The sequence below is a fragment of the Strix uralensis genome, chromosome 24 (assembly GCF_047716275.1).
Source record: "Strix uralensis isolate ZFMK-TIS-50842 chromosome 24, bStrUra1, whole genome shotgun sequence".
NCBI lineage: Eukaryota > Metazoa > Chordata > Aves > Strigiformes > Strigidae > Strix > Strix uralensis.
Window position 1 is genome coordinate 5,628,759 of NC_133995.1, and position 19,794 is coordinate 5,648,552.

The 19,794-nt window shown below is 48.8% G+C and overlaps 1 protein-coding gene across 2 annotated transcripts; it reads left to right on the forward strand.

The window, feature by feature from the left end:
* The first annotated feature begins 1,489 nt into the window (after positions 1 to 1,489).
* Positions 1,490 to 14,587, forward strand: LEMD2 (LEM domain nuclear envelope protein 2). Of its 2 annotated transcripts, none has more exons than XM_074893478.1 (9): positions 1,490 to 3,146; positions 4,497 to 4,537; positions 5,235 to 5,310; positions 6,572 to 6,648; positions 7,299 to 7,378; positions 9,705 to 9,850; positions 10,903 to 11,004; positions 11,096 to 11,198; positions 12,376 to 14,587. In XM_074893478.1, the coding sequence occupies exons 1-9, from the start codon at positions 1,523 to 1,525 to the stop codon at positions 12,524 to 12,526; spliced, it is 2,400 nt and encodes a 799-aa protein (XP_074749579.1). In that variant the 5' UTR covers positions 1,490 to 1,522; the 3' UTR covers positions 12,527 to 14,587. The 2 variants fall into 2 exon arrangements, with proteins under 2 accessions (XP_074749579.1, XP_074749578.1); XM_074893477.1 differs by having other exon boundaries at positions 1,496 to 3,146; positions 10,903 to 10,988.
* Positions 14,588 to 19,794: the final 5,207 nt, after the last annotated feature.

Sequence of the window (19,794 nt, forward strand, 5' to 3'; positions counted from 1 at the left end):
GATGTTTTGGGTTTTTTTGCTATTGTTCTTTTTCTCCAAAACAGGAGGAGTTCACTTAATTCATGGCTTTGTATCAGCTCAGGCTTAGATGCCAGCATACATCTGCATGTCTAGGCAGAGATTCTCCAAACTGAAAGCTGTGAGCTTACAGAAACTGTGTACTAAGAGCATATTCTAATTCGGTATTTACATTAGACACCGCTCCACATTATTAGCTGTCAGTTGTGCTTTCCAGTTAGTGAGCAGGGGAGGCTTGGTTTAGCACGTTCACACTTCCCATCGGAACTGAGTATGCTCTTTTAATGGGCTCCCTGGCCTCTACTAAGTGTATATTTGTTGTTGCTAACCAAATTAACAAATCTCAGCATCTTGTTGATGCTTTCTTGCATAAATCATGAAGAGCGAGGCGAGCTTTGTCTGGTGCCCTCAACAAGAAGGGCACGGCAACAAAGTGGGTGTGAAAGGAGGAGTATCCCTAAAGAAGTTTTTATGTCGCAGAGGCAGTTTAGCATCTCCAGCCTCGTGGTAGCAAGCAGTGGGTGTCCACACTGAGCTCTCCCGGAGCCCCCACCAGCTCCCACTTGCTGCAGGTCCCATTCCTGCGGGTCCACCAAGTTTTCACCACTCTGGTATCATGTGTCGATCATAAAAACGGCGATGCACAGACAGCCTGCATGCATTCATCACTACTTTTTCATTATCTTTAATTAAATTCTGATATTACGCCACAGTATTTCAGCCACTTTCATTACTTTCTTTATAGGCAGCAGCAGGAAAAGCAATTACTGTACATCACTGCCTTGCCAAAATAAATTTTCAAGTCGAAGCTTGGGTTTGACTTTTTAGGCTGCAAAGTATGCAAGGAACCTCCTTCCCCAGCAAATATCCTGAGGACCCGGACCCTGATCCTGCTGAAAGTGGTGGCAAAGCTCCAGCCTGCTTGATGGGTGCCAGCTAAACAACTTGGCAGCGATGAGAGGGATGAGGAAAATGTGTGTGGGGAAAGAAACTTCTTACTCTTCATAAATGTCCTTAAAAGTGTCAAAACATAGGTGTAGCTTGGTTGGAGTGAGGTGAGAGGTGCTCAACCCGCCTGATTGCTCCTGAGCAGTGTCCCTCAGAGTGATGGGGTGGTGACACTGGTCGGCCCCAGATTCTGAGGCTGCTTTTGCCCTTCGCTTTCTCCATTTCTCCCTCCTTTTCCCTCTCCTGAGATGAGGAACAGTTCCCGCTCTGCGCCATTCCCTCTCTGAGAGGGCCCCCTGACCTCCCCAACATGGCGGAACCAGCGACCCCGCCTTCACAAGATGGCGGCAGCGGTATCCGGGAAGCAGCGCTTTCCCTCGACCTTCTCAATATGGCGCCTTATTACCTTATCAACATGGCGCCGGCCGTATGGGCCCCGCGGTTGCCCTTCCCAAGATGGCCGCCCGAGGGGGACGGCGTGCCCCACCCAAGATGGCGGCCGCGCTTCCTTGCTCACCGAGCGCTTCCGGTGGGGCCTGGTGTCAGCGTCGCGGCCATGGCGGACCTGACAGACGCGGAGCTCCGGAAGGAGCTGATAGCGCTCGGGTACCGGCCGGGGCCCATCACCGCCACCACCCGCAAAGTCTACATCAAGAAGCTGGGCTGCCTGCGGGCTGAGGTGGCGGCGGCCAGGCGCAGGGGCCACGGCCCGCCATCGAGCCCGGCCCGCACCTCCGCCAGGCCGCAGCAGGCCTCGCCCTCGCGGCAGCGCTCCGGCTTCAACCTCAGCTCCGTCGGGGCCGCCCACGACAGTGAGGAGGAGGATGAGGAGGAGGAGGAGGAGGAGGAGGAGGAGGAGGAAGGGGGGCAACAGCCCACGTCCCGCTGGGGGACGTCTGGGGAGGGTGGTGGGCTGTCCTGGGGGGACTCCCGGGGGTCCCCCCCGGGCCGGGGCGGAGGCCTCGGCTCCAGGGCTGAGGGAGGCCTGTCCCGGGACAGCTTTGGGGGGCTGACCCCCTCGGCGCAGTGGGGGACGTCTGTAGAGAGAAGTGGAGGGGCCGGGGCCGGGCTGGGGGCATCCCTGGGTGGGCTGAGCTCCCCTTCCCAGTGGGATACATCTATAGAGAGAAGTGGGGGGCTTGGGGCTGGGCTGGGGGCGTCCCTGGATGGGCTCGGGGGGCTGAGCACCCCTTCCCAGTGGTACACATCTGCAGAGAGAAGCAGGGGGCTCAGCACTGGGCTGGGGACGTCCCTGGATGGGCTTCGGGGGCCAAGCTCCATGTCCCAGTGGAGCACATTTACAGAGAGAGGTGAGGAACTCAGTGCTGGATCAGAGCCATCCCTGGATGGATTTCGGGGCTCAGGCACCTCCTCATTGCAGTGGGGTGCGTCAGCAGAGAGAAGTGGGGGGCTCAGCACTGGGTTGAGGCCATCCCTGGACAGGTTTCGGGAGTCAAACTCCGCATCCCAGTGGAGCCCAACTGCAGAGAGAAGTGGGGGGCTCGGCATCAGGGCTGGGTCAGGGCCATCCCTGGATGGGGTTGGGGGGCTGAGCTCCGCATCCTCCTGGGGTACCTCCACAGGCAGAGGTGGGGGGCTCAGCTCCAAACCCCTTTCCAGCGATGAGAGTGGGAGTCTGAGGTCCAGGAGGCATTGGGGCATGTCGGAAGGAGGAATTGGGGAGGAGAGCTCCCGAGCTCAGTGGGAGACGGCAGGGGAAAGGAAAGGGCTCTCCTCTAACACCTCGTGGAGGCGGGAAAGTGAGGTGACCCCCAGCTCCCACTGGGGCACCTCAGCGGGACCTGGAGGCTTGAGTCACCAGTTTGGGAGAGGGAAAGGGGATTTGGCTTCCAGTGTTCGGAAGGAGGCAGACAGGGACCTGAACCCCAGCAGCAGGGGAGGGGGACTGCTCCGGCATTTCTCATGGAGGTCTAGGGGCGATACAGGGCTGGCCTCAGGGAGCTGGTGGGAAGCGTCAGGAGCAGGACAGGGAATAACCTCCCGTACTCGCTTGTTGCGGTCAGTCCCCAAGCAGCAGACAGAGGGAAAGGGCAAAGGCCTCGAGTACTACCTCTCCCAGTTCCTTTGCCTCGCCAGCTTTGTGCTGCTGCTGATTTTTCTGGGCATCCTCGTGGTGAAGATGATTGGGTCAGGCTGGCTTGACAGGAGAGAGGATAACTGTACGTGCACTGTTTTAATCCTGGTTTTAAACTTTATTCTTCACCTTTTTTTTTTTTTTTTTTTACTTTCCCCTTACTACTTCCATCAGCATCATGTTTATTGCTTTCATTGCTGTAACCTGACATCTCTGCTTGTGTCTTCATTTCCATCTCCCTTTGTCCATGGGAAACCTTGTTAGTTGTGGGAAGAGTAAGTCAGGTGTGTGCTTTTTTTCAAATGAGTTTGGCCTTCGGTTCTTCAAAACCGTGGGTTTTATGGAGAGTGACATTACTGCTACGCCAAGGATGTATCTTACGATTGTCCATTGTGTAACATAATGATGTGTAATGGCCCATTGTGTGGTTTTAATGTTAGCCTCTGCACAGCACAGCCCTTCGTGGCCTTTATCCCGGCCACGTGAGAAGTACAGCGGTTGTGTTGGTACTTGGGCACTTCAGGTGTGGCAGAGCTTCGATGAGAAATAAAAAGGGGCTTCCCCATCACCTGTTTTTTAAAACAGAGTTCCCCAGCTAGAACAGGTGCAAATATTGTCATTTCATAGCTTTGAACTGAAAGAAGAAGGAGTTTGGTGTGTGGTTGGGAAGGTGCGAGTCCTGCAGCTCGGCACGCTGTGCCTGTCGGTGTTTGTGCATTTTGTATGGGCTGGGAAAGCTGTTTCCTGCTTTCTCAACATTGGAATAAAACTGTCCAATGTCAGTGAATTTCTGATGCGCCTTTTACAACTTTGTTAGATATTTTGAAACCAATGGTATTTTGAAGCAAAAAATCTTATGGCACAGCTGCAAATTCTTTAAATTCTCAGGTAGTTAAGATTGCTAGAAAGTACTGCATGGTGGATCGACGGCCGGTATATATATCGGGGTGGGAGGGGGTGTTAAACCAGAGGCCATAATCTGCAGAGCTAACAGCTCCAACTAAAATAAATCCTCTGCTTTTGCCTTGAGGAGGCTTGATTTAAATCTCTGTTATCACCATGATATTTCAGGTGACCATGGCGTGCAGCGAATGGCATTACTAGATTGTAAAAGATCAGTGCAAAGCAGTGGGTAGTAGAGGAGCACGAAACATCTACTTAAAAGGAGCTGTTAAAACATTCAGACCCCAGTTTTTACTTTCCAGCTGAACAGGGTTCCTCATTTGTACCTGTTTTATTTGTTTTGCTTTCAGTGCTGCCTACCAAAGCATCACTTTAAATGTGCTATTTGCATAGCGAGGTACTGTGTAGAGTGAGATTAAGAACAGTAGAATTGGACTTTAAAGTAGAGCCTGCTTTTAAAAAGATAATTACTTTTTTGATGAAAGCTCTTGTTTTGCAGCCAGCTAACTTGCCCTCCCCTTCTCTCTTATAGTTAATCTCTTGCCTGTGGACTGTGACACAAGAACAGATGATGTAAGCATATATTTATTTATCTTTGAGTATTGTGGATGGGGGATTTTCACAGAAGAGTAATTATTCTAGGTAACTTCCACCAATATCAGTATCACTGTAAAAATATTAGTTCTGTCATTTTACAGAAAAATTGTGATTTGATGAGTTGGAATTAATGGGCCAGATTAAATTTGGACTGTGTATGAGACTTCAAAAGATAAAAATTTAAATTCCCAATTATGTGAATCAATTTCTTTAATAGTTGTAACAGAATTGATATTGGTTTGCATTAAAGCTGTGTTCAGCTTTAACAATACGAGATTTAATCCAACTAATTCCCAGAACTCCATCATGAAGTGTTTGTACAGCCCTGTTTCTTTTATCCTACTGTATTATTAGGAGAGATAAAGTTTTGTATTGGGTTCAGAGTTATGCTTGGTCTCCTGTGATGTTCTGGAGGCAAAGAATCCATCTGTGGTCGGTCAGCGGGGACGTCTGGTAGTGCAGTCGGGGCTGGGGGCACTCTCAGAGGATGTGCTAGCTTGCTTTTGACTCAGAAAGTGTAGATCTTTGCTGCAGGTGTGTTTAATTTGAACTAGTGGTGCATGACTGAGCCAGACCCCACGGCTGGTATTTTGTTTTGGTATTTTTAGCTAGTCTGACCCCTGTCCTGTTGTTGCCAGTCTGTTCATGTCTGTTACCTGTTTCTGACTTTCAGTTCTGTCAAGCTAAACAGAAGGATGTAATAATGAACATACTGCATGAGTTGTATAACTACTTGTCCATACAAGCTGGTAAGTTCCAATTGTCATTATAAAATGCTTACAAGCATTCAGCAAACTGCCTCTCCCAGCTGTCTGAACATTTTTAACCTCAGTTTGAAGAGAGGGGTTTATGGAACAGTCAGTTCCACTTGAACAGCTCTGAGAAAGTCAGGTAATAGAGAAATAGGAAAAGATGTGTTTATTTTTATTCTGAACAGTGCTTAGCTAATGCATTCATATCAGTGTGCTCTTGTGGAGTGGTCCTTATTTGCACTTGATGTATTGGGAATTTGAGGTGGAAGTATTCAGTTTTATGGTTCTTTCCTACCAGCATCTTGAAATTGTCCTCAAGACACTCAGAGCCAGTAAGTGTAAGCTGATGTGTTCTTACAAATAAAGTTAAAGTGACTTAAGAAATTGCCAGCTCTCTGCTGAAATGTGGCAGCTGATCATGTGAGTGCCTCTCTTTCCTCAGTACAGAATGAGACAGGCTTTCTTAGCTGAGGAGCTAGCCAAGCACAGTAGTTCAGCCAGTCTCTACTAGGTATGAGCAACTCTGCTCCATAACTAGTATTTTGTGATGGAGAAGGCTGCTAAAAATTCAGTGTATAAGCAGAAACTTATTCAGTAAGATGTGTAACAGTGTTAATCAGTAAAAGTGCTTAAGTTCCATTTTCTAGACTTCAGACCTCAACAAGGATGAAGCCTTTAGATACTTAAGCTTCCCAGAATTTCTAAGTCTTTTCAAATCAGACTTCAGCACCTGCAGAATTTCCACCAGTTTTACATAGGCTCTCAGCACATTTGTTTAGTCAACTTTGTGAAGCAAGAAATAGAAGATTTAGTTCCTTGCCAGCATTTCTTTGCCTGGGTAAAAAGTAGAGCTGCAGTTTAGGCTCCTTGGAAGCATTTTGAATGATGATCATTAACTCCAACACCACAGTCTTTGATACTTGATGGAAGGAGCCCCTCTGTAGGGCATTAGGTCAGAGAGGTGGTTATGTACTCTGCAAGGGGGAGAAACAGTATTTTTTTCCCCTCATTCTGTGTTGAGTAGCTCACACACTGAAGCAGGAGGTTTGATTGCCCTTATCCAACCTATATGCAGTGGCTGAGCATTTTATTAATAGTCATAATCATGTCTGCCTACAGTATCAATCTTACCTTGTAATCATTTTGCTCAGAGCTACAGCAGATTTTAAAGGATAGCATTTCCAGACAGTTTAGTGTATTTTTGAACTGTTCAAGGGCTTTTTTTCAAAACATTATTTCTGTTTGACGTTTTTACCAGGTAATTTTGAATGCGGAAACCCTGAGAATCTGAAAAGCAAATGCATTTGGGTTAGTGAAGCGAAGGATCATGTGGTGGTGAGTAGGCTGTGAACAGCTATTGTTATAACATAGTGCTTAGTCTCTTATAAGGTAATAAATAATAGATACTAAAGCAATTTGCCATCTGTTTTACTTCCTCATCCTGTTTTGATTCTTTCCCATATCTCTAGCTTCCCCTTTGGCCAGTCCTGTTCTCAGCAGTTCTTTTGAAAATAATCTTCTCCAACATCTCTGATTCAGCCCCTGTAAATCTAACTTAATGGTTTGTTGTTTCACTATAGTCATCAGTCTTCTGAAACCAGAAATTTCCCTGGATTGAGGGCTGGGCAGAAGAAGGATTTTTCTATACCCCAAAGTGTCAGAAGACAGACTGCTTTGATCTAGCATTCCATTTCTTTCATGGTAAACTGTCAGTAAGATTATGTTGTATTTAGTGGTTAGTCTTAACAGTCTGGGATAGTGTTATTTCACAGAGTGCTTCATGCATCATCTACCGTAGTCAGAAGACTTTAGTCCAGACAGACCTTCAGATTTAGTTCTCCTTCCTCCAGTTTGCAGAGTTACGATAAGAATTGACCTAGGGACAGACTGTATAGAATGAATTCTCCCACTACTGTAATGAAATAATGTTATTCAGTATTTTAAATGAATGGAGAACTAATCATCTTATGGATTCTTCTGAACAGAATGTAACGGGTAGTTCCCCACAGAAGTTTGAAGCTGCCCTGCACTGGATACTAAACAGTAACAAGGATTTAGGAATATGGTAAGTGCAAGGCCACTGTGTCAAAGTCACGTTTTGCGGTGTTGGCTGATACATAATTTGACATCCTCTGTGGTGTGCCCTAAAAGCTCCCATACCTTGTTAGATTCCAGAAGATAATCTGCGATTGGCTTTGTCAGTGCTTGCTGGGCAAGCTTCCAAGTGAAAAGTACAGCCCTGCAGCAAAAATTGGCAACTGAGCTCATTCCTTGGGAGTCTGTTTCCCAGCCTTTGCACTGGGGGACATCGCGTTCACGAACGCGCTGGTCTTGCAGATGAGGCGTAAATGTGAGGTCAGGGCTGCTTACGGTTTAGAGGTGATGGTCCTGGTGTCCTGCCCACGGTCCTGCAGCTACAACACGCTGCTTAAACTTGCCCTTGTAGTCACTTTTCCCAAGATGACTTTTCTTCAGTACAGTTACTGGAGACAGCTTCAGTATTGGGTGGAACTGCATCCTTTGACCAAAGGGTTTATTGCACAGCAAAGCACCCTCTTCAGTAGGGAACGTCCCCCATGCTTTGGGATCTTTTGGAGCAAGTCCCAATGAGGAGGAATGGGAAATGGATTGTTGAACGGTACCTTTGCTTTGGTGTCAGTTGTCTGTCTGGCAGAACACGCAGTACCTGTTAAAATGAATGGTCTGACTATGTAGGGTCTTGGTCGGTCATCAGTGGGGCCTTTTTCTCTTGCGTTTCTTAGCTAGCAGTCTCTTCAGTACATGAGAAATAGCAGAAATACTAGCTCTTTGAGGTAAAAAATACAACATTCAGGCCATGACCTAATGAAAGACTCCTATCCAGAGTCCGCAGACTTCATTATCTTCCTCCGGGAAGTGTGGGCTGCCTCCAGTCTGTGTTAGCTCTGAAGTCTCACATTTGTTTGCATTTTAACATTGCTAAATGTATCTGTGATTAAATGAATTGTAACAGTAGTAACACTGGAGTTGGTGGGGATAGCTTGTTTGAATTCCCACTGCTTGATTTTTTTTTCTCTAAAAAATTTCTGCAGCTGCTGCTGTGATCTAAGGATCAGACAGTGTCTACTGCTTTGATTATTGGCGTGTGACAAATCCGCAGGACAGGACATAGCTTCTTTAGTGGCAGGTTTGGATTGGTAGGTGGGCTGGGATCCAGAGTTCTCAAATTCATGTTTTTATACAGGAGCACTGCTCATGTCATGAGCCATGTGATACAATATACTCCCCCTTTTTTTTTTTTTTTTCATAATTAGCAACTCTGCCGGCTGTTGGCCGAATGGATCCACTTTCACCAAGTCTGCATAGCGTGCAGAATGAGTGTTCAGCATGCTTAAAAACCTGCCAGTGGCATTTTTAGCAAACGCTACAGGAGATTATTTTTCTAGGTGCTAGTCTGAGAGGCAGAACTGAAAATGAGCTCTGCACTGGGTGATTCTGCTGCATATTTTAAATATTTTCATGGAATTTGGGTTGTAAATAAGACAAGGGGGTGGGAAACAACTGTGTGTCTCCAGCTACTGTAGAATCCAGTAACCAAATAGAAGCTGCCAGCAGTTTGTGAGCTGTGCACTAGTAAATTGAGAAAACGTCTTTGTCTAATAGGTTATTCATTGCAAACCTAGAATGAATTAGTAGCTTAAACAAATGAAATCCCCTTTAGTCCAATTCCTCTGAATCTGATGGCTCTCACTTGGATTACTTGATGCCTGTTGGCTAAGTGTATCTAATAAGGACACCACATCAGTGTAGATCTGTATACAAAGAAGTGAGTTAAAAGCGTATCGGATAGCACAGCAGGTGTGTAGAGTGATTTTGCAGGAGGATGTGTTATCGATTTTGCCATGAATGCTTTCCGAGGGTGTGTCTGTTCTCACCGCAGATACAGTTGATGCGTTGTCACTTTTCTAGCTAAACTGTTTATGCTCATCTGTACTGAGGAAAACAGCGCAACCTCCACAGACGTTCGCAGTCTCCCTCAACTGCTCGCTCTGCAATTGCTGATGAGTGACTCAGTAAACATTTCCATTTCTCTGTGCTGGGAGGTGGGAATCCAATTTAAAGTTTAATCTTCTGCACGCTGAGAGGTGCTGTCAAAGAGTCTGCAGAGGGAGACTTCAGTTTACCAGTGGGAGTTCCAGCCCTGCTGCCTTTTCTAAAGCCATATCCATTCCGTGCTAAGCAGCCAGTCCCAAAATGTTCTGGAAAGACGAGCTGCAAGGATGTTGGTGTATTTTCTATGTGGTGTACAGAACGAGTTACTGCATCCGCAGTCTGTTCTCCCTGTCTTGATTAAAGACTGCAGTTGGAGTGTCTGCTCTCTTCAGTGAAGATTTTCTGCCTCTTCCCATCAGGTTGAAAGGCAGAGACCTTTCGGAACCGGTTACCAGAATGGAGGAAGTGTTCTGTCTTGAATCAGCCCATCCTCAGATGGGGCTCGGCTGCCGTTTCCGTCGGGCAGTGGTCACTGCCATTATGAACCTTTTCCTGTTTTTCTGGAGTAAGTCATCAGTGTTAGTAATCAGCTTCTCCCCCCTCTAGCTGTAGCGATGAACTTGTGCACGCGCATGCATTCTCCCAGCCATATGAAATTACTAACAGAGGTGAAATAAATCTGCTGATGAGTTAATTTCTAATTAACCTTTGTTCTGGCAGCAGAGGGAGACCTGTAGACCTGCTCTTGTGCTGTGAGCGCTTAACACTTACTTTAAATCAGCAAGCTGATTAGCTCTCTGGGTATTCCTCAAGTACCCATTACTATGGTCTGCAAAATAAGTATGTTAACCTACCTAAAGGATTCGGATTTTTCCTTCTTTTCTTGCACTAAGCTACAAAGTCTTCTAGCCTCTTTAATAATGACTTGTAGCATTTCAGTGTTAGAGGTTTTATTGGAATAGTCTGTCATGCCCCAGCTGAGACAGAGGTCTTACTGAGCGAGGTGATAACGAGAGATGAGTGTTGACTAGAAGAGTTTATAATCTAGCCAGACAAGGTGGGGGTGAGAGGGGATAGTTATGTTTATTGTAGAGACTGAGATACTAAAGTTAGCTCATGTCGTAATGGGGGCATTTGTCAATGCTAAACCTTCAATATAGATCTCCTGAATTTCAGGCTGGCGCTGAAGCCCCAGGCTTTATTTCCTTATCAAGCAGCTATCTTCGGAGCAGTGAAGCTTGACAGTCTCCCTAAGTGGTTATTGTGGGGGAGGCCTCTAGCAAAGAGATAGCTCTGGGATTTAGAGAATTGAAGCTCTGTGGTTGTATTGAGGTTTCTGGCGGGGTGGGGAGGGAAACTCCATGATGAGGCCTTCCGACCACCTCTTCCCACATCCACGCGTGCTCTTCTACTGCAGGTGTTGTCAGTACCGAGGTTTTTGCAGGGCACAGCTGCGCTGATAAACAAAATGAATGGCTTGGATTCAGTTCCAAGCAGCCTGGGTAGCAGGGAGTGAAAGCTGCCTCTGGGGAGAGGCAGCATCAGAAATAAAACTGCTAGCATCCAGCAAGTACGCATCTTTCAGTTACTGAATTCCGTTTGGTTTTATTCTTCTAGGTCTGATAACTCTTTGGGGGATCCTGATCTTCCTTAGATATCGCTGGCGGAAGATGGAGGAAGAGGAACAAGCCATGTATGAAATGGTGAAGAAGATCATAGGTAGAATCCAGTAGCTCTGTGAATGCAGGTAGCCCTGTTCTCCTCTCTGCAATGTTGAGGTTTCTCACTGTTTTGTCCTCCTGCCCTCCAGCTGTTGTCCAGGACCACTATAAGGAATGGGAGCGGAATTTGGAACGTTACCCCTATGTTGGTATTTTCCATGTTCGGGACAGCCTCATCCCTCCTCAAAGCAGGTGAGCTGAATTTTATTCATTAAGGAGGGCTGTCAGCATGATGTTCTTCAGCTCAGCTAAGAAATGCAGTTACGGGGCAACAGACCATGAGCAAACAATTGATGGGAAGCTGGACTGCAAGAATAGTGTGTCTGTCCTTTCAGTTTATAAAGGATTTTGACATAACTCAGGCTGTGTCGTAACCTGCTGCAGATTAATGTGACAGTCCCAGGGCTGATGTTTTGTGCAGTCACACAGGTGTATTGTCATAGTTCTATCAAACAGTAATTGGATTTTGTTTTGCTTGGGCATGGAGCATCTGATTTTCTCTCTTTCATCTAATGTGTGTTGGATGCTATCCTCTTTTCTCAGCCGTCGTACCTTATTCTCCCAACGGGTGCTGTGCTTTTCAGAACAAACCTTCCCATGCGTTGAACAGGGCATTGGGAGGCTCTTCTGAAGTGCTTCTGTATGTTGCTGCCTGGAAAACTACCAGTTTGAGTTGGACAGCTTGAAAGGGAGATGGAGTGAGATGGGTGGTTTTGGTGCCTTTTCAGAAAGGAATTGTGGTCGGGATAGTTGCTCCGTGGGTGGTGGGGCCAGAGGGCTGCAGCCTGGTTCTTGGTGGTTTGTGTGCCACTCGCTCCATCTCTGCAGGAATGTTTCTTGAATTTTGACTAAATGGAGTTACTTTGTTCTCCTGACAGCACAGAACGCTACGTGTGCTGCAGAGTCTTAAACGTCCTCGCTCTTTATCAGTCACAAAACTCCTTTTCCTACTGGCGGTAATTTCAGCTGTTTTGAACCGATCTCTGTGTGTGTGGTGCCCAGAATTACTGATTCAAAACTGGGCTGGACTTCCCTGGTCTGAGGTCTCCCTGCAGGCAGGAAGGGTGAGGGCAATTTGCTAATCGAGTCCCTTTGCATTACGAATTGAGCTTGAAATTCAGGGCAGTCATCAATTACTGGTACTGACAGACAGTCTCCTCTTCCCAACTGCCCAGCAGGACTTGTGTTTTCATGTCCTGGCCTGAAATTGCTTCTAAACCAGAATTCAGGTTTAATCTCCTTTCCTGTCTGCATAGGGAACAGGAGGCAGCTAGCAGTAGCTTGACCAGCAGCAGCAATTGCTGTAAGCAGGAAAGCACAATGAGGATATGATTCTAATTTATTTTCTTTTTGTTGCTGTTTCTTGCAGAAAAAAAATGAAGCGGGTCTGGGAGAGAGCTGTGGACTTTCTGGCTTCAAATGAGTCACGGATTCAGACAGAGTCACACAGAGTAGCAGGAGAAGATATGCTTGTGTGGAGATGGACTCAACCTTCTTACTTCTCAGATTCAGAGCACTGAAGAGGAGCAGAAGCTGAGCAACTGTTGCTGTGGACCTCTGCAAGGGGACAGTCTGTTCTCTGGTGGTGGGAAAGAGCAGGTCATGGTCCTAATCTCCTAGAATCGGGGATTGCACATATGTTTGCTCTTCTTTCTGAAAATCTTCACACACAAAAATTCAGGGCAATAATGTTGGCTTGGAAAGAAGATGGGCTTGAGCTGGTGGGAAGCTAGAATTGCACCAAAGTTAGCCTTCCAGCGGGTATCTGGCTTCCATAGGCAAGCAAACCTAGAACAACTTTTTAAAAAGAAAAAAAAAAAAAAGCATACCTAATATTGAGGGACTTAGGATCTCTCTGACAAAGCTTAGGTGTTTAAAATTTGACCTCAATTCTGCAAAGGCCAACTGGTGGCAACGTCCATCAGGGAATGTGTTTAAAGAAGATTAACATTTCCCATGGAAACATGAGGGGGCAGTTAAGATACGTTTTGTTAGAATTTGGTTTTATCCATACCGAAACAGTGATGAAAGCACTTGCCGCTTCCTAGTGAGGAAAATGTTTTTGTCGGCTTCACCCTTTAAAAATGGAGGAAAGAGGGAAACGTCAGGTGAAGGTAGTTCTAGAGGGAGGGCAGTCTGATGTGCCTTGGTGGTTTGAGCTGGGTTGGGTGGGATGGAGGAGTGGTCGTGACCCTGTTACACCTTTTAAGTCTGCATTCTGTGTGCTTTACCATTTCTGGGGCGGGGTGGGGGGAGTTTTGGGTGGAAAATAAAGGATATAGGAAGCTTCAGAAAGCGCTTTCTTGCGGCTGCAGCCAGGGGAACTGCTTCATGGGCTATTAAAGAGCAGCTTTGGAAAAGTTATTAGGGCTGAATGTACATGTTTATCCTGGGCAGCTGCAATGTATGTGCTGTGTGTCAGAGCAGAGCTGTACCATGCGGGGAGTGGCCATACAGGGACTGCCCAGGCAGTGTTCCTGCGGCCTCGTGATAGGTACAAGGAGCAGCGATCAATCGTCTGTTCGTGCTGCAGGCGTTGTGTTTTGTATCTGTAATTATTTCGTTACTTAAGTTTTTCTTTTTTATGTCCAGCAAGTGAGTGTTTGTTTCAAAGAAAGTAGCACCAGTGTGTGGCAGTTTAGGCTAGGCAGAGATACTGCTAATCTGCTCTTCCCGATGTTGTAAGCCAGTTGTCCAGCTCCCCACGAAGTCAGCAGGGACCAAACTCATTTCTGGCAGAAGCCAGGAAAACCCGCGGGGAGAAGCCAGCCTTGATCTGAACCCGTGCAGGCAGGGGATGACGTTCTCCTCGGCATCATGGGTACAGCGTGAGCGCTTGCCTTCGCCCCCGACGCTGGATGCGCGGAGAGCTTCCTCCCCAGGCTCTGCCCAGGCTGAGGACGGTTGCCCAAGCCCTGCTCCCCGCTTTGCAGGCTGCTGAGGCCACGTACGAGCTGGGTCCCCGCTCACCTCCCAGGGTGCAGCCTGCGCTCCGCCGCCCCGCTGCTGCCTTTGGTGGGGTTTGCAGCCAGGCTGCTGTGGGGGGACTGCAGAGACTCCTCACGTGCCTCCTGCCCACTGTCACCAGCCCCAAGGAGCGGAGAGAGCAGATTTCTCCAGGAACTAAACACGGGGAGGTGTTTCCCATTAAATGGGAAATACCCTGAGTGGAGCTGACTCTTACCCCATATTTTCTTTTTGGTTGCAAAGGTAGGGTGTTTGAGCAGAAGAAGACTCAGCAGCTGTCTCAAAGACAATGACCAGCTTCTTCCACTGTTAATAAAATAGGGGGTAAAGTGAGGGCAGCTTGATTCTTCTAAAATGCTGTAACAAGATCCTCACTGCTGCCATAGAAATTTTCGCAAACACCAGTGCCTACATTCTTAAGCCTTTTTAAAACATTTGTGGGGTTTGGGTTTAGCTTTTTTAATCCGTCCAAATTCAGGAGTGAAGAGTCAGGCATTGCAGTCATCTTTTTTGTATTAAACTTGTTTTTGTAGAATAAATTTTACTGGCTTGGTGCTGTTTATATGTCCAATTTAGCTCTGTAAATCCATATATAATAAATTTATTACAAATAATTTGTTATATTTATTTTTCTTGAGGAGTCACAGATTGTTCCAAGTGCTTTCACTCAGGCAGATCAAATAGATCCTGCTCTGGGAGCTCACGGTTTCTAAGAATAAGACTGAAGATGGCATGGGGATTGCATGACAGCCTAATGAGACAGCGTGGATCCTTGTGACGCTCGGTGATCTCGCCGTAATAGCCAGCAGGCTCACGTGTTTGGTTGCAAATGAAATCTGTGTTTTGGGAATAGCTGGCATTAAGCAGAGGTGTGTATGAAAAGCAGTTAGCTTGTTTAGCTGCATTTTGTAGTGACTGACAGCTTGGAGGGTTGTGAAACTGTAAATATTAGTTTAGCAGGTTGCTCAGTATTCCTGTGGCCTGTAATAAAGCAGTTATTTAAAGCAGAGAAGGGGATGGTGCAATAAGTCTGTGGTAACTGAGTGAGGGTGCCTCAAGCTTCATGTGCTTTGCGCTTGTTCTCTGAAAGGCAGATCCCTCACGCCTTGGGTGTCTGAAGTCAACAGCTGCTGCAGAAAATCTTGACTGTGCTCCAAGCTGCTGATCTGTGTGTTGTGGCATCCTCAGGCCGTGGTGAGCTCGCCTGTTTTTTTGGGATGTGATCTGAAGTGCCAGGCGATGGTGTAGGAAGACTGGGAAGTAATAAGGGAAGTGTTGGATATGGTGCTGCAGTGGGATGGATGTCCCTTCCCACCCTGGCTCCCAGGCTGTTGCTTGTCACTGGACACATCGCTTCCCTCCTTGTGTCCCAAGGGTTAATAAGCTTTAAGCAAGGCTTTTACAAAGCACTGTAAAAAGGGGGATATTTGTCAAGCAAAAAGGCAAAAAGTCAAGTCTTAGACCATTTACCAGATCCCCAAGGTTTCCAAAGTTGCCTGGTGAGTAGAAGACACATAAGCACATCTTGATGCCAAGTCTGAGTTGTCTTTAGGGTCCGTTTCCTTGAGCGTTTTTAATTCCTCTCTCACCTGAGTGCCAGTGACTCAGAACATGTGCTTCCGCGAGTTTCAACTTCAAAGTCTTCTGACATGGCACGAGTAGTCCATGAATCATCGTTGCGTAACTTCTGTGGACATGGTTGACTCATGTTTGGTTAGAGAAAGGTTTAATTACTCTCGTAGTGTAGGTCTGGAGGACAAAGGGGGACGTTTCGACTGGCACCGGAGGAGGTTGGCTCCGTGGCTGCCGTGGAAGTTGGTGGGAGCTGGCTACCTCCTCCCTGGCGTTGAGTTGTTGCTAAGGTATGGGAACAAAAGGCAACGCAAGGCTAAATCTCTCCTCCAAACCTGCATTCCTGTTCAGATGCTTTTACCCAGTCTAGGTTGCTAAGTTACAGCTGAAATATATTCAAGGTTAGGAGATAGTCTTCAGTTTGGTGTAATTACACGTGCCAGAGGATGTTTGCTTCCAGCCACACTGCCATGATATTTTCTGCGATAGTCTTCCCCCCGTGTCCCTCCTTTCACTTGCTATCTTGAGAGCAGAGACTAGTCCCGTGCCACGCTCACTGCCAAGCTCCTGCTTGCTCTGTACAAACAGGATTGATAATTTCTGTGGTACCAGCAGTTTTCCCAGAAGCCCAGGGCCATTCAAAGAAGAGGAAGTAGCTGGGTCCTTCATCCTCCTGCCCTGATCTTACAACTTATATTCGCTCAACCAGAGTTGCTGATGTCCCCCTCCCACTTTCTTGCAAAGTATTACATTTCTATAAATAAATTCTCCGACGGTGGGCCGATAAAGCCATCGCATCCCCTTACTGTCAGAAAGGAAAATATGTACCAACAAGGAATCTAAAATAAAATTTGCCCTTTATCTTTTCATTTCCTGCTTCCATTTAAAGCCTTTCACATTAAATGTTTTGTCTCCTGCTGACATGACAGCTGATGCTGTGCCTCATTTATGGGGCACAGAGTCAGGGCGCTGTGCCAGTTCTCCTGGAAAGATCAACGTGAACCGGAGCCGAAAAATCACGGGCAGCGAGTCCTGCCCGAAGGCGCCTCCCTCCAGCACGGCCCCTGTCCGAAGCAATCACTCTCCAGTGCCTGCCCTGGGATTTCCACCGTGACTTCATTCAACCTTTAAAGAATGGCCCCCACGTAGGTCTTGCAAAAGGTGTTTGTGGTGTTAGTGAACGGACCCTCGCCACGGCAGAGCGCGAGGTGCGAGCGCTGTCCCTACCCCTCAGAGGGCCGCCCGCAGCTGCAGTGCAGACCCCAACACGGGACCAGGTCTCTGCGCTGATCTCGAAGTTCCGTTTTCGTAGGAACGCTTCCATAAGGTCGCTGAGGTCTGATGCAAAGCCCATGGGTGTCTTTGAATTGGTTCTCCAAAACGAGGAGACCCCAGTGGGCTGTGGAAACCTGGCTTGGCTTCGAGCTCGCCTCACCCAGGGGCAGAGTGTGGGTTCTGCGCTGCAGGAGTCCCCCACGCTCCCCCATCCCCAGCTCCTGGCAGAGCAGCAGCTCCCTGGGGCCGTGTTCTTGGGTGGCAGGAGGACACTGGAGCCTCAGCTGACCTCCCCGCTGACGGAGGAGACAGCCTGCCCCGTGTCCCTTCGCAACGACCTGCTGTGGGGCCACACTCAGTGTTTACACCCCAGCTCCAAAACAGCTCTTGGCATCCAAACAGCAACAGCAGAGGAAGATACCTCAGGGTGGCAAGGAGCTGCTGGCCAGGGGCTGGGAGCAGGGCTGGCCTTGCAGGGTGCAGCTGAGCCACTTCTGTGTCAAACAGCTCAGAAATGGGTCCCGGGAGGTCCCTGTGCTCCCTCAGGGAGAGCAGCTCCTGCTTTGCTCCCAGCTGGGCTCCCAAAGGTGCCGCCAGCAGCAAGGGCACCTCGACGGGGTTACGCGTGTTTGCCAGTGGCAGGTGAGGCTCCAGCACCCACCCGCAGCCCAAGGGCATTCCTGGCCCCGGGGCTGGCTCAGGGTGAGGGAGTGACCCCGCCTGGCCTGGGGGTGGCTGTCCTGGTGTCACTGGGCCACCAGCTCCCATCTGGCACTGCTGCCTGTGCCGGGAGAGAGGGGAGAATAAAACAGCAAAGACTTAAGGATGGTCCAAAGTCTTTGGAGGTGGAAAGGGGAAAAACTTGGCATCTGTGCAGGAGGGGGAAGGACAGGCACATCACAATGGGTTCAGTGTTGGCTTCCTGTGTGTCCTCAGTACTTTTTGTTGTTTAATGTGCAAGGCAATCCTCAGTCAGCTCATTCCAGCTCTCCCATAGGTATAAATTTAGTCCTTTACTCTGAGAAGAGCCCTGCACAGGTCATGTCAGGATGAGGCGCAGTGGTGCTGAGGTTACCCGGGAGCTGGGGACCGGGCAGCCCTGGCTCACTCGAGGCTTGGCCTCCACTTTTATTAATGACAGCATGCCCATCCTGCCCCGAGTCTGTGCTGGCCCAGGAGAAGTTTGGAGTCGGCACCAAGGCTGCAGCCTGCAGGCTAGCCAAGGGTAATAATATCTTTGTGCCTGTAATTAGTTCCTAATTAGCATAGTTTTAATATGAGACAGGGTTGCTCTCCCCTTAGAGTGCTCTGCTCTTTACAAGAGGCTGAGTAATTGCCTCTGCGGCTCTGCGGCCGTTCAGCAGCTGCAATCAGCCCGGCTACCTGAGCGGGGACCCCGCAGCCGCTCACGGGCTCCAGCTCGGGCAGCCTCTGTGTGCTCGTTTGAATGGAGCCGTAACTGCAAAGGACACATCTCCCAGCCCGGCGATACGCCCGACATAAAAATGAGATTGCTTCAATTAACACACGCATTAAAAATACACACGATATCCGGCAGGACGGGCTTATGCAAAGGAGAAAGGTGTGCGCTGGTGACGTGCTGTCGGAGCCAGACACCCGTGCTGGGCTCCCCGGGGCCACAGGGCAAACCTGGGTGCTTGGTCTTGCCTCTCACTGAGCCAAGCGACCCCCTCAGCATGGGCCTGGCCCCTCCTACCAGCTCAGCAATGATTAGATTTAAAGCCTGACGTGTTTGTGGGTTGCGTATGGGCTTGGCTTTTCTTTTCAGGAGCTTTGGAGCAACGTGCAGTAGCCTGTGAAGGACAGAAGAGGGGATGTTGGGCCCTGCTGCTTGCCCGCACTACGCTCGTGGGGAGCACGGCGATGGGGACCTGACTTGGAGACCTGCCCTGCCCTGCCCTGCCCTGTCCTGGAAAAGGAGGAGGGAAACGCCAAGACCAGCCTGACTCAGGGGACAGGAGAAGGGGGAAGCAGATGCTGGGAACCAGCATGTTCCCACTGCTGGGATGGTCCGTGATGCTGAGCTGTGGCCCACGGGCACCCCATCCTGCGATGCTGAGCCCCTTCCAGACCCACAGCAGAGGCAGCTGGTGCCTGCAGCACTCGCCCTTGGCTTGCTGAAAGGCTGGGTCACCTCTACCCCTGGCCCAGGAGAGCTGGGGCTTTGGTGCTAAGCCTGGCAGCAACCACAGCCCGGGTGGGATGGAGAAGGCAGCAGCTGGGTCTAAGTCTGCACCGGCATCCTCAGCTCTGACCGCAGCCCCAGGCCTGGGCTGGCCCTTCCTCGCTCTGCTGACCCCTTGAACAGCACCAAAACCCACCGAAACCCTCCATCCCTCACCAGGGACGTGTTATCAAGCGTGAGTTTTCCACAACCCCCCAGCAGCAACGTTTAAGGATAACCCCCTAGCTCAGCCGTTCGGCCGAGGGGATGCGATCAGGGATGACATGGTGGCAAGGGGCAGGATGGGAGCATGTTCCCCACACCCGAGCAAGGTGCCCGGGCTGGAAAGGTCACTCGGTCTCCCCAGCCCCATGTGTTTTACTCCCAACCCATCCTCTCCCCCAGCCTTTGGCTGCTCCAGGGCCGTTGTGGTGCAGGCAAAGCCGGGCAGAGCTGAATCATGGCTGGGGGATGTTTCACCCCATTGCTGGAAGGCGGTGAGGTACCTCAGGGGAATTTACACCCCGAGTTTTTGGCAGTTCTATTGAGTTTTGCTGGGATTGGCCAATGGGTTCAGAAGTTGTTGGTGGGGGATGCACCATGGCTGGCCTTGCAGTGTACCCACATCAGCTTTTTTCCTTTAGAAACCAAGCTTTATTTAAAAGAAAAAAAAGCACTTTCCTGAACTAAAATACCAGTATAAAGCAGAGTAAAGTCAGGGTTTGGGAATAAGGGCCTTTGTTTCATCTTTGTCTTTAATCTCGGCCTCTGCCCCCGACCATCAGTTCG